This window comes from Saccopteryx leptura, chromosome 3 (assembly GCF_036850995.1).
Source record: "Saccopteryx leptura isolate mSacLep1 chromosome 3, mSacLep1_pri_phased_curated, whole genome shotgun sequence".
NCBI lineage: Eukaryota > Metazoa > Chordata > Mammalia > Chiroptera > Emballonuridae > Saccopteryx > Saccopteryx leptura.
This window is the reverse complement of record NC_089505.1, coordinates 287,863,662-287,876,539: the sequence shown is the minus strand read 5'-3', so window position 1 is coordinate 287,876,539 and position 12,878 is coordinate 287,863,662. Positions and strand designations below refer to the sequence as shown.

General features: G+C 41.2%; 1 protein-coding gene and 1 non-coding gene across 6 annotated transcripts in view; one reads left to right on the top strand and one right to left on the bottom strand.

Moving 5' to 3' along the window:
* Positions 1-12,464, top strand: part of ZNF512 (zinc finger protein 512) — a 31,580-nt gene extending 19,116 nt beyond the window's left edge. For all 5 annotated transcript variants that reach the window (XM_066378630.1, XM_066378631.1, XM_066378629.1 and 2 more), the window contains 5 exons: positions 1,328-1,519; positions 6,298-6,399; positions 7,323-7,385; positions 8,466-8,564; positions 10,786-12,464. In XM_066378630.1, the coding sequence (XP_066234727.1) occupies positions 1,328-1,519; positions 6,298-6,399; positions 7,323-7,385; positions 8,466-8,564; positions 10,786-11,094 (765 nt within the window). In that variant the 3' untranslated portion in view covers positions 11,095-12,464. The remainder of the gene's footprint in view (positions 1-1,327; positions 1,520-6,297; positions 6,400-7,322; positions 7,386-8,465; positions 8,565-10,785) is intronic.
* TRNAS-GCU (transfer RNA serine (anticodon GCU)) lies at positions 9,112-9,189 on the bottom strand. Its single transcript has one exon. It is a non-coding gene; the product is annotated as a tRNA-Ser (tRNA).
* Positions 12,465-12,878: the final 414 nt, after the last annotated feature.

Here is a 12,878-nt window from a genome sequence, read left to right as displayed (position 1 = left end):
TCTGCTGTAAAAAATATCACCCCAAAACTATTGGCTTAAAACAAACAAAAAGCTATTGGCTTAAACAACACAACTGTATTATCTTACAGTTCATCAGTACAGTTCACAGGACGGTTCAGCTGGCTGCCTGTGTAGCACCTCACCAGGCTGGAATCAGAGTTTCATTAGGGCCATTCCTTTCTGGAGGCTTGAGGGGAGAATCTGTTTCTACACTCCATGAGATTGTTCAGCAATTCAGTTTCATGCAGTTGTGGGAGCTCATTCTTGCTTGCTGTAGGCCAGGAATTGTTCTCAGCTTCTAAAGACCACCTCCATTACCTTGCTCATGGTCCCCTTCATCTTCAAGTCAGCAACAGTATTGTCTGTCTCATTCTTTGAAGCTCTCATGCCTCCTCTTCTGTCACATCTCTTACTTAAAATCAACTGATTATGGTCTTTAATTAGGTCTACAAAATACCTTCACATCAGCACCTAGATTAATGTTTGAATAACTGATAACGGTCGCCTACCCAAGTTGACGCATCGAAAACCATCACACCCCTAATATGTTAGTTTGTTTATTGTAACTGAAAAATAAATATAAAAATATTATACCCAAGCCCTGGCCGGTTGGCTCAGTAGTAGAGCATTGGCCCGGTGTGTAGAAGTCCCAGGTTCAATTCCCGGTCAGAGCACACAGGAGAAGTGCCCATCTGCTTCTCCACCCTTCCCCCTCTCCTTCCTCTCTATCTCTCTCTTCCCCTCCTGCAGCCAAGGCTCCATGGGAGCAAAGTTGGCTCGGGCACTGAGGACGGCTCCATGGCCTCTGCCTCAGGTGCTAGAATGGCTCCAGCCGCAAAGGAGCAATGCCCCAGATGGGCAGAGCATCGCCCCCTGGTGGGCATGCTAGGTGGATCCCTGTTGGGCACATGTGAGAATCTGACTGCCTCCTGGCTTCTAACCAGAAAAATACAACAACAAAAAAATACAATGCCCAGGATCACAATTTTCTTCCTTGGTTTATTCTAGAAGTTTACTGTTTAAATCTAGGGCTGTTATCCATTTTGAGTTTTTTTATATGTAGTATGAGGTCCATTAAGGTCCATTTCTTTGCATGTGGATTTGTGTTGACTTTAAACCACTCTCACTGATGACAACAGAATAGGTTTTATCCTGCTAAGAAACTTTTTATGTAAAATGTACATTAAGATGGTGGAGCTTTGTGATAGTGATTAGCAAACTAATAAATAGCTCTTTTGATATTTAGAGCAGAAAGGAATGCCTTTAATCACTGGCTCTGATAGAAGCCACTTCTCAGGCTTGTGTTTGTTGTGATTCATTTTTGCAGATCTTCTTCCCAGAGTCTGGACAGCCAGAGTGCTTAAAAGAGATGAACCTGGAGCCAAAGAGTGGGGGCCGAGTTCAGAGGCGTTCTGCCAAGATAGCTGTATATCACCTGCAGGAGCTGGCCTCTGCTGAGCTGGCCAAGGAATGGCCTAAGAGGAAGGTTCTTCAGGATCTAGTACCTGATGATCGGAAGGTAAGGTAGAAACTTGTATTAATTTAGAGGAATTATGTCTGATACTATGCTTATTATGTATAGAAAAGTAAATGCACTTCAGTACATGATGAATAATATTTTGCTTCTTAATTTCTGGAGATGGAGTGTTTTGATTTGTGAAGGTCCTAGAGAAACAGTCTGTTTCAGAAGCTTCTTTTAGGATCCTCTTAATTTTGGACCACTTCCAGAGGGCACCTAAATTCCCAAATTAGTCTTGCTTAGTCCTTGCTTAGTGTGTTTCCACTCTGTTAGTTCATAGGTAGTAGTTTATATTTTGCTTAGGTAAATGCTAAGCACTTGAATAGGGTATGTTACATTTTTCCCCTTTGTAATTAGTGACTATTTTGTGGAAAGAGTGAGACAACATAGCTAATCTGTTTTATCATACTTCTTTTGGGGAGGGGTTAAACAAATTGGAAGTTCTATTTTCCTCTCACATGAAGAATCTAGCGTGAGACAGTCCAGAGATGGTACCTCTGATGTCATCAGACACCCAAGCCTTTTTCTGGCCACTTTTACCTACAAAAGAGGGTAGGATATATGGAGATTAAAAATAATGATAAGGACATATTATCAGCAAATATATTGTGTGTGTGGTCAGATTATAAATTATAATTTTTTGATTAAACTTTTAAATTTATTTTAACATGGATTCAGGTGTCCGACTCTATATCCCCTTACCCCAACAACGTGCCCCCATTACACCCTCTTTGTTTTTTCATACTTCTAACCCACTTACTTTAGCATCCATTGACGATACATGCCTGCAGTGAGTATTACAGTGGTGTTTGCTTAATGATGATTTTTTGTTTCCATCAGTTCTTCTACAGTTATTAATTGGAATTCTATTGTGATTAAAATATGTTTTTCTTTTAATTTATTTTATAATAGTATATACTTATGGATATTTATTTTATTCTATGACCTGTGATCCAATGCTATTATTGTTTATTTTGCTGCTCAAATTGTTCTAGATTTGGCCAAGAGTTTTTTCATGTGATCTGTATCCTTTGGACATACCCCCCCCCCCTTTTTTTAGCTCTTTTTTACTCTCTGAACCATGAGATACTCTAGTCTCATCTTGCATTTTTCCTGCCCTAGCTTTGGAATCAATCTTTTTCTTTTTTTTTTAAAGGAATTCTGGTTCCTTATATTGGAAAATATATTTAGAAACCAGGATGTGAGTGCTAGGTATATTCATTCCTGCTGGGCCTTCTTGGTGGGTAGAGCCAGGTTATATATGGATGTGTGTTCATGAATGCATTTGCACACTTGTATTTATTTTTATGTCTACAGTATCTATATTAGGTTGTCAAAAGTAGGTTTACAGTTACGGATACACGAAACACAGTTTATCTTTGTATTATTATTTATTAATTATTGTGTTATTTATTTGTATAACAACTGTAAACCTACCTTTGCCAACCCCTATAGCTATATTTAAAGCCATGATACCATTAATTTCGATCCAACACACGTTTCATTCTCACTTTCCTTTTCCCTTATTTGTAACTTTTTTTCCAACAGTGAGAAGAAACCTGGTTCTTGTTGTTTTCAATGTATTTACTTTGCTCAATCCTAGTATAAGATTAAGTAGTTTCTGGACTGTTAACTCATATGCGTATAGAAAACAAATTTACTAACTGAGATCAGGTGTGTTCAGGGTGGTATGGCTGTAGATGCCTCAAATATACTAACTGAAGAACAATATTTGTGTGTAGCTATTTTCATCTTAATCTTACAGTACATAATCGAAAGTACTGTTTTCTAGTTATTTAAGTTGGTTTTTATCAGCCATCCCAATCATTCTGTTTTCTCATTTGTAATAATTAGGTTCACATGGCACATTTGTTAATTTTGGGTTTCCCCTACATCATATTTAATTTATTTATTTTGTGGTATGTGAAACATTACCCTAATTCTAAAAGTCAGACCTATACAAAAAGGTCTTCTCAGAGAAGTGTCACTGCCCCTGTCCCCTGTGATTTATTTCCACCCAGTTCCTATTCCAGTGATAACCAGACTCAGTAGTCCTGGTTTATGTTTCCTGTACTTTTATGGGATGGATGATCAGATAGATACACGAATATTTTCTTATATCCCCTTCATACTGTAGATACTGTTTTTTTTAAAATTATTATTAAGTGAGAGGTAGGGAGGCAGACACAGACTCCCACATGTGCCCTAACCAGGATCCACCAAGTCCCCTAAGGGCGATGCTTTGCCCATCTAGGGTCATTGCTCTGTTGCTCAGCAACAAGCTATTTTAGTGCCTAAGGAGGCCATGGTGCCATCCTTAGTGCCCGAGACCAACTTTCTCAAACCGAGCAATGGCTGTAGGAGGGGAAGAAAGAGAAAGAGAGAAGGCAGGGAGAGGGGTGGAGAAGCAGATGGTCATATCTCCTGTGTGCCCTGACCAGGAATTGAACCTGGGAGTTCCACATGCCAGGCTAAAACTCTACCACTGAGCCAACTGGCCAGGACCTGTAGATACTTTTTAAAATTTTTGTTTCATTTCACTTAAAGATATATTCATAAATCACTCTAAATATGTTCATTGAGATTATCCTCGTGTTTTTTTTTATAGCTTCACAAATATGATAGTTTGTTGTATGACTAGTTTGTATAACTATTCCACTATCAGCATAAAAAGATTGTGGATGGACCCATATATTCTGCAAAGAAAAGGAAATGCTTAGCCTGACCAGGCGGTGGCGCAGTGGATAGAGCATCAGACTGGGATGTGGAGGACCGAGGTTCGAGACCCTGAGGCTGCCAGCTTGAGCGCAGGCTCATCTGGTTTGAGCAAAAAGCTCACCAGCTTAGACCCAAGGTCGCTGGCTCAAGCAAGGGGTTACTTGGTCTGCTGAAGGCCTGTGGTCAAGGCACATATGAGAAAGCAATCAATGAACAACTAAGGTGTCTCAATGCGCAATGAAAAGCTAATGATTGATGCTTCTCATCTCTCCGTTCCTGTCTGTCTGTCCCTGTCTATTCCTCTCTCTGACTCTGTAAAAAAAAAAAAAGAAAAAAGAAAAAAAAAAAAAAGAAATCCTTAGAAAGAAGGCCAGGTCTGTGCTCTGATTTCTTTTATAACTTGACCAGAGCTTGTTTAGGCTGCCTTCCTTACTTCCCCCATTACCTCTAGCCTTAGGTTCTGTTTTTCTATTTCAGAGAATCAGCTTCTTTTTAGATACTTTCATTTTTTAAACAGGAGGATTATTTGCTTACCAGAAATACAACTGTTACCCATGGTGGGCTTTGTAAAAACTATCAGTATAGTGCTATTTCTTTTCTGGAAGCTACAGTTATAGTTGTAAGAAAAGACGTAACATGTGAAAGGAAATGCTAGGAATAATTCTACTTTTGCAGTATAAACAAAGATTATGTGTTCTGTCCCCAGTTCTGTTGCATCTGGTTCAAGTCAAGCCTTAATTTTTTGTTAATTAGAATTTATTTTTGGCCCTGGCCAATTATCTCAGTGGTAGAGCGTCAGTCCAACGTGTAGATGTCCCAGGTTCGATTCCTGGTCAGGGAACTCAGGAGAAGTGATCATCTGTTTCTCTATTCCTCTCCCTCCCCCTTCTCTCTCTTTCTTTCTCCGGCCTGCTCACACAACCATGGCTCAAGTGATTTGATTGAGTTGGCCCCAGTCGCTGAGGATGGCTTTGTTGAGCCTCTGCCTCAGGTGCTAAAAGTAGCTTACTTGAGAGCATTGTTCCAGGTGGGCAGAGCATTGGCCCCAGATGGGGGTTGCCTGGTAGATACTAGTTGGGGTGCATACAGGAGTCTCTCTGTTTCCCCTCCTTGAAGAGGGAGAGAAGGGGGAGAGGGAAGGATAGAGAAGCAGATGGTCACTCTGTTGTGTGCCTCGATGGGAAATTAAACCTAGGACGTCCAGATGCCTGGCCAATGCTCTATCCACTGAGCCACCAGCCAGAGCCAATTAGAATTTAAGAAAATATAAAAAATCAACATAACATTGAAAAATGAGAAATATAGATAAACAGGGGGAGAAACATTAAAACCACTTAAAAGTCTGCCACCCAGAGAGTAGTACTAGTAACATTTTGATTTATAGTTTTCTAGCCATTTACTCATCTCTATATATTTCCATTGAATATATTATGTATGTGTATATATATATATACACTTTGCATAATATATACATATTTTTAGTGAATTTTAATATCTTCCTCTTTTTTGTATCAAATAATTTAATTATATAATACTCTGTCACTAGTTTTTTTTCCAACTGTAAAGTCTCCTGTCCTCTGTTAAAGATCGAACTATTGGCCTGACCTGTGGTGACACAGTGGATAAAGCGTCGACCTGGAAATGCTGAGGTCGCCGGTTCGAAACCCAGGGCTTGCCTGGTCAAGGCACATATGGGAGTTGATGCTTCCAGCTCCTTCCCACCTTCTCTCTCTGTCTCTCCTCTCTCTCTCCCTCTCTGTCTTTCTCTTTCCCTTTCTCTCTCCTCTCTAAAATGAATAAAAAAAAATTTAATAAAAAAAAATTTTTAAAAACTAAAAAAAAAAAAAATCAAACTATTTTAGGACTAAACAATAGGTGGTTATATTTACCAGTTTCAGGAACTTTAAAGGACCTTACATATTACTTTTTAAAAATATTTTTTGTTATACAAAAATATACTTGTGGAACTCCATAATTCTATACCCTGAGGAGTTGGGTGTGAAACTTTTGGAGTGTTTTGGAATTTGGATTCCTCCAATAAAATCTTTCTTGTCTTGTAGTTAAAATATACTCGACCTGGACTACCTACCTTCAGCCAGGAAGTGCTACATAAATGGAAGTCAGATATCAAGAAGTATCATCGCATTCATTGTCCTAACCAGGTGGTTCTTTCTCATTCATTTGTTCAGTAAATGTTTATCAAGCATCTACTGTTGTTTTAGTTATTTATTCCTTTTTGGAAAAGCACCTGAACCTTAGTGGCTTAAAATCAATTATTTTATTTGTTTACTACAATTCTGTAGGTAATGTCATTAGGGCTCAGGGTAGTTCTCCTGCTGTACATGGCATCAGCTGGGATCACTCAGTTTGAATTTAGCTGGAAACTCAGATGGGAATTGAATGCCCAAGGTGGCTTCTGTGCTAATTAAACTGGGAGCTTGGCTCTCCCCATAGCCCCTCTCCCTAGCAGGGTAGTTGGATTACCAGTGGGATACATAGTGACTGACATTTCAGAGAGTATTCCAAGAACATGAAAGTGGGAGCTGAAGATCTCTTAAGGCCTAGTTTCTGAATTTATTCAGCATGTTTCCATGGCATTCTATTGGTCAAAGGAATCCTAGGGCTAACCCAGATTCAAGGAGAAGGTAGGCAGACTCCACTTCCTGTTGGGAAGAGTGGCCAAGAATTTCTAGCCATCTTTAATCTAACCTAGCTGTATATGTAGTACTTTGGGGAGGAGTAGATAGACAAGAAATAGAAGACATATTTGTATTAAAGAAAGCAAATTAAAAAAAAAATCTGTGTAATTTTCTGTGTTTCTATAAATATCGGTAAATGTACCAGGGAAGGGAGTATGTTAAGCTTTTATAGCAACTTGTTTACCTCTTTTTCTTTTACCTTTCATTGGTTTTCTTTCTTGCTTTTGTGGTTTGCATATGCATTCTTTTCTTCTTTGGCTTGTGGTACAATTTGTTGGACTTCTTTCTCAAAATGTAGGGGTTGGTCATTGTCAACAACCAAATTGCTAAGAGAAGGATGCTCTTTTGTTTAGTCTTCACGTTATTTTTTTCTTCTTTTTTTCCAGGGTTGTGAGGCTGTCTACAGTACTGTATCTGGCCTTAAAGCTCACCTGGGCTCTTGTACTTTGGTTTGTAATTTTCTGAACCATTTATCATAATAATATGACCTTGAAAATAGTCTGATATAAAAGAGAATTCAGTATAGGTGAACAGCTAGTTGTCTTGTTTTCTGTTATCATCAGAGGCTGGCTTAGTTTTTCATGTCCCAAAGAATCTTAGTCTGTTATTGGGTGGGATGTCAGGGTATGTCAGAGATGCAGAAAAGGCCAGCATAGCCATAGTCATCAATTAAAGAATTTGAAGAAAAATATATTAGTTCTGAATCCCTACTAGGGATTTAACTTCTACTCAAGCCTGTCCCATACTGGATCTGCCCTGTCTTATTGAGCCTTAAACTATTTAGAATCAACTTACATGCACTTTCCTGGGTTAGTGAAGATCTTTTAAACACGTCTGAAGTATACTGGCCCTGTGTGTCAGGCTAACAGCTATTGACCTCACGGAATCTTTTCCATGTTTCCTAAGTGCACTTTGGGAATTGTTGCCACTCCCAATCCCTTTCAGAAATAGCTCCTCTTGCAAAATGAGCATCATGGAAACCTGAAGCATCAGGGAGAGAAGTCTCAGTTCAAGGCAACAAGAGGGTTGTAGGCATTCAAGCCAGATCTGTCCAGAAATGCTTAAGAGTTTGTCATCTTGACCTTGGTTTCTGAATCCTTAAACTCTGTATTATGGATGGTACTCTTCTAATTCTGGATTTTTAAGGCACTCTTTGTAGCAGTGGATATTGGGAAGAATTGTACGTAGGTGCCTCTTAACTTCAGGAGTTTGATCATTTTGGGGGAGGAACCAAGAGAACTTGGAAGTAAAGAGACAGAAACAAGGGAAGATAGAAAAATATGACATGTCACATCATGAAAGTAGGAGGATTTCAGATCCTGAGTGGGCAGGTTTGGTATAGAATTGAATTAGGATAGATTTATAGTGGTGATAGTCCACCTGTTTTTCCAAAATATATTGCTGTTTTGGATTTTCTTTCTTCTTACCTTTGCTGAACTGGAATCCTTTCCTTTCTTCAGTAATGATCCCTACATATTGCCCAGGTATGTGTTCCTGAATTTACCAATAATTTTTTTTCTTTAAAATAGGGAAACTTTGTGGCTGGAAAATACAAGTGTCTTCTATGTCAGAAAGAATTTGTGTCAGAGAGTGGTGTCAAGTATCACATCAACTCTGTCCATGCAGAGGTGAGGATCCTGCTTTCCCACAGGGTGTTTGTAATCCTGTGGGCCCCATACATACACCACAGGAGAGGTGGATTTTGTGTCTCTTTTTATGGGCTAGGACTGTCACTGTCAAGGACAGTAAAGTGGTTACCAGAGACATTTGAGTTAAAAATCAGGCATTTGGGAACCTGGCTGAATTTCCACCTTTGGATTTTTTATTTCACAGCAATCTCTCTACTTCCTGTTTTCTAGTATTCTAACATCTCCCAGCAACATTTTTTTTTTTTTTGTATTTTTCTGAAGTTGGAAATGGGGAGGCAGTTAGACTCCCGCATGTGCCAGACTGGGATCCACCTGGCATGCCCACCAGGGGGCGATGCTCTGCCCATCTGGGGCGTTGCTCTGTTGCAACCAGAGCCATTCTAGTGCCTGAGGCAGAGGCCATAGAGCCATCCTCAGCGCCTGGGCCAACCCTGCTCCAGTGGAGCCTTGGCTGTGGGAGGGGAAGAGAGAGACAGAGAGGAAGGAGAGGGGGAGGGGTGGAGAAGCAGGTGGGCGCTTTCCTGTGTGCCCTGGCCGGGAATCAAACCCGGGACTCCTGCACAGCAGGCCGACGCTCTACCACTGAGCCACTGAGCCAACTGGCCAGGGCCCCCTTTTTTTTTTTTTAATGAGAGAGAAAGAGACAGAAAGGGAGAGAGATTGGAAGCATCAACTCGTAGTTGCTGCACTTTAGTTGTTCATTGATTGCTTCTCATAACTGCCTTGACTGAGGGGTTCCAGCTGAGCCAGTGAATCCTTGTTCAAGCCAGCGACCTTTGGGCTAAAGCCAGAAACCATGGGATCATGTTGATGATCCTTCTGGTGACCCTGTATTCAAGCTGGATGAACCCATAGTCAAGCCAGTGGCCTTGTGGTTTCAAACCTGGGATCTCAGTGTCCCAGGTTGACACCCTGTCTACTACATCACTCCACTCTTGAACTGATCAGGCTTGAGCAACCTGTTTTAATGCTGTTTAAATGCTGCGTAGGACTTAACTTGGGATAGTGAACACACAATGTAGTATATAGATGAATTATAGAATTGTACACCTGAAACATATAATTTTATTTTTTTATTTTATTTATTCATTTTAGAGAGGAGAGAGAGGGGGAGAGAGAGGAGAGAGAGACAGGGGGGAGGAGCTGGAAGCATCAACTCCCATATGTGCCCTGACCAGGCAAGCCCAGGGTTCCGAACCGGCGACCTCAGCATTTCCAGGTCGACGCTCCATCCACTGCGCCACCACAGGTCAGGCGAAACATATAATTTTATTAACCAATGTCACCTCAATACATTCAATAAAAAATGAAAAAAAATCGCCTGACCAGGCGGTGGCGCAGTGGATAGAGCATCGGACTGGGATGCGGAGGACCCAGGTTCGAGACCCCAAGGTCTCCAGCTTGAGTGTGGGCTCATCTGGTTTGAGCAAAAATCTCACCAGCTTAAACCCAAGGTCACTCGCTTAAGCAAGGGGTTACTTGGTCTGCTGTAGCCCCACGGTCAAGGCACGTATGAGAAAGCAATCAATGAACAACTGAGGTGTTGCAACGAAAAACCAATGATTGATGCTTCTCATCTCTCTCCGTTTCTGTCTGTCTGTTCCTGTCTATCCCTCTCTCTGACTCTCTCTCTGTCCCTGTTAAAAAAAAAAAAAAAAAAAGGAAAAAATCAAATTTTATATTTTAAATATGTTCAATTTACTGAATGTCAATTATACCTTAATAAAATTGTATTTAAAAGTGAAAAAATAAAATATAGCATAGAAACAAGTACTGTATGTATAAAGGACATTATTAAGACAGCTGAGGAAATTTGAACATTGACTGTTAAATAATAGTAATATGTCAATGTTAATATTTCAAAATGTGATAATTGTATGGTAGTTATGCAGGAGAACATTCTTGCTATTAGGCAGGTACATGTGGATTTAGGGATGAAGTAGCATGTCTGCAGCTAACCTGTAAATGGTTCAACAGAAGGAAGGAAGGAAGGGCAAAGGGAAGGAAAGAGGTGAACAATGGTAAATCCAGGTGTTCATTAAACTATTGTAAGTTTCCAGAAGGCTTGTAAATTTTCAAAATTAAAAAATAAAATATCCCATGTTTTGCCCTGACCGTGTTTTTTGTGATTCTTCTCACACCCCTCCGTGATGCCCCCACCGTGTTTTAAAGGGCTTGTGTTTCTGTTTCGCCTCTGTAGGACTGGTTTGTCGTGAAGCCGACAACTACCAAGAGCTTTGAAAAGGTGATGAAGACAAAGCAGCGGCAGCAAGAAGAAGAGAAGCGGAGGCAGCAGCACAGGAGCCGACGGTCTCTCCGAAGGCAGCAGCAGGCTGGCGCGGAGCCGCCCGAGGCCGAGCTCAGTCTCCGAGTAGGGAAGGATCAGAGGAGGAGCCATGAGGAACTGCTAGTGTCGACCTCCTGTAAAGAACGAGAGCAGGGGCTGGTGCCAGCACAGACCCAGAAAGGAAAGCCCCCAAAGACTAACCATAAACGGGGAAGGAAATAGGCACTCGGTGTGAAAGCCCTCCTAGGAGAGTGGATGTGATGCTGTTGTCACGGGAACTTGTGCTGACTGAGTCATGCGGCTGAGTGAAGAGAAATGTACTCTTTCAGCTGTTTGTGTAAAGCTGTGACTTTCTCAGCTATTTCCTCCTGTATAAATTTCAGTGTTTTCCCTCCTTATTCACTTTGACCCCCCTTACCCCCAGCCCCAACCCTTTTTGGTAGGTTTTCCTGCTGTTCCTCGTTGGAGTCCATTGTTTTTCTCTTACCCAGCTCCCTCTTAAGGCCAACTCTGGGCCCCTCTTGCCTTGTACAAGACTAAGAAAACTGGTTGTCCTCTCCTTCCTGGGGTGTAGACTGTTCTCAGCAGCTCCATTGATTTAGTAGTCTCCATCCTCGAGCTTATAAAACAATTCCAAATTAGTGTTTAAAACCGTAATGATTAATCATTTTGTATTTGTGCTGTAACAAGCTTAGTGACTCATGTAATAAGGCTACTCTGTCTCTTTGGGAAATAAGCTTTATGGAAGGCTGTTCTCTCAATATGGTTTTAGGATCGAAAAAAGGAAAATTGACTTAGATGAAAAAGCCAGAACTTCCCTAATTTTACTGGGAAATGATTTGTCAAAATTAGCAATGACTAGATCCACAGATGTGTAAAGGCAGCCTTAGTAGTAGTGTGTCCCAAAGATGAAAATGACTGGAAAGAAGAAAGGAGAAGCAATAAATACTGCCTCAACTTTCCTGGGGCTTGAGGCCTCATCTGTCATTATAATCAGTGCCTCCGGAAGCTGGTCTTGCCCCTCAGTTTTAGTATATGTCTGCTGAAGTGAGCACCTGCATCCTCAGTTTTAAGGATTGAGAAATACCAGCTTGATTGCCCCTGATTTTTAAAAACAGAATCCGTGTTTCTGGTAATGCCACTGAGATTGGTGGCCAAGGCACACGTTCCTTCTCTCCTGGACTGACCTCACTTGTTAGTCTACACCCCCTACGTCCTCATTCCTCCCTTTAGTCAACCTATGTCTGAATTTTCTGAGAATATCACTCTATCCTCTTTTATATGTGTTCTATCGTCTTAAATTCTGAGACTGACACCAGATGTAAATATTTATCTGAAGTTGGAAAGAAAAATTCTTTTTCTGTACCTCATGCCTACCTGATAGTGTCTAAATGGGCTGTTAGATAATTGTTTTGCAACAAGTGAAGGACATGGTGTATCCACTCTACATTTTCATTGGCAGTTTCATCCTTAGAGCCCTTTCAGAAGATGAGGATTGTCAGGGAGGAGAAATGAAGAAGCTGTTAATTTTGGTGAGTAAGACTTTGGAAATGTTTGACAATGACAAAAGAAATAAATGACTCTCAGATTGATGTTTCCAGTTGTTCACTGACTGACCTGTTACTCGACTCCTTGCTGCTAAATGTATGGGGTGGGGGATAAGAGGATGACCGCAGATGGGAATGAGTTTAAAATAAGTGTCCAATGCAGTTGGCTCAATAGTTCTTTAGCCCCTAAAATCTGTTGGCTAAAATTAATAATTTGAGGCCCTGGCCGGTTGGCTCAGCGGTAGAGCGTTGACCTGGTGTGCGGGGGACTCGGGTTCGATTTCCGGCCAGGGCACACAGGAGAAGCGCCCATTTGCTTCTCCACCCCCCCCTCCTTCCTCTCTGTCTCTCACTTCCCCTCCTGCAGCCAAGGCTCCATTGGAGCAAAGATGGCCTGGGCGCTGGGGATGGCTCCTTGGCCTCTGCCCCAGGCGCTGGAGTGGCTCTGGTCGCAGCAGA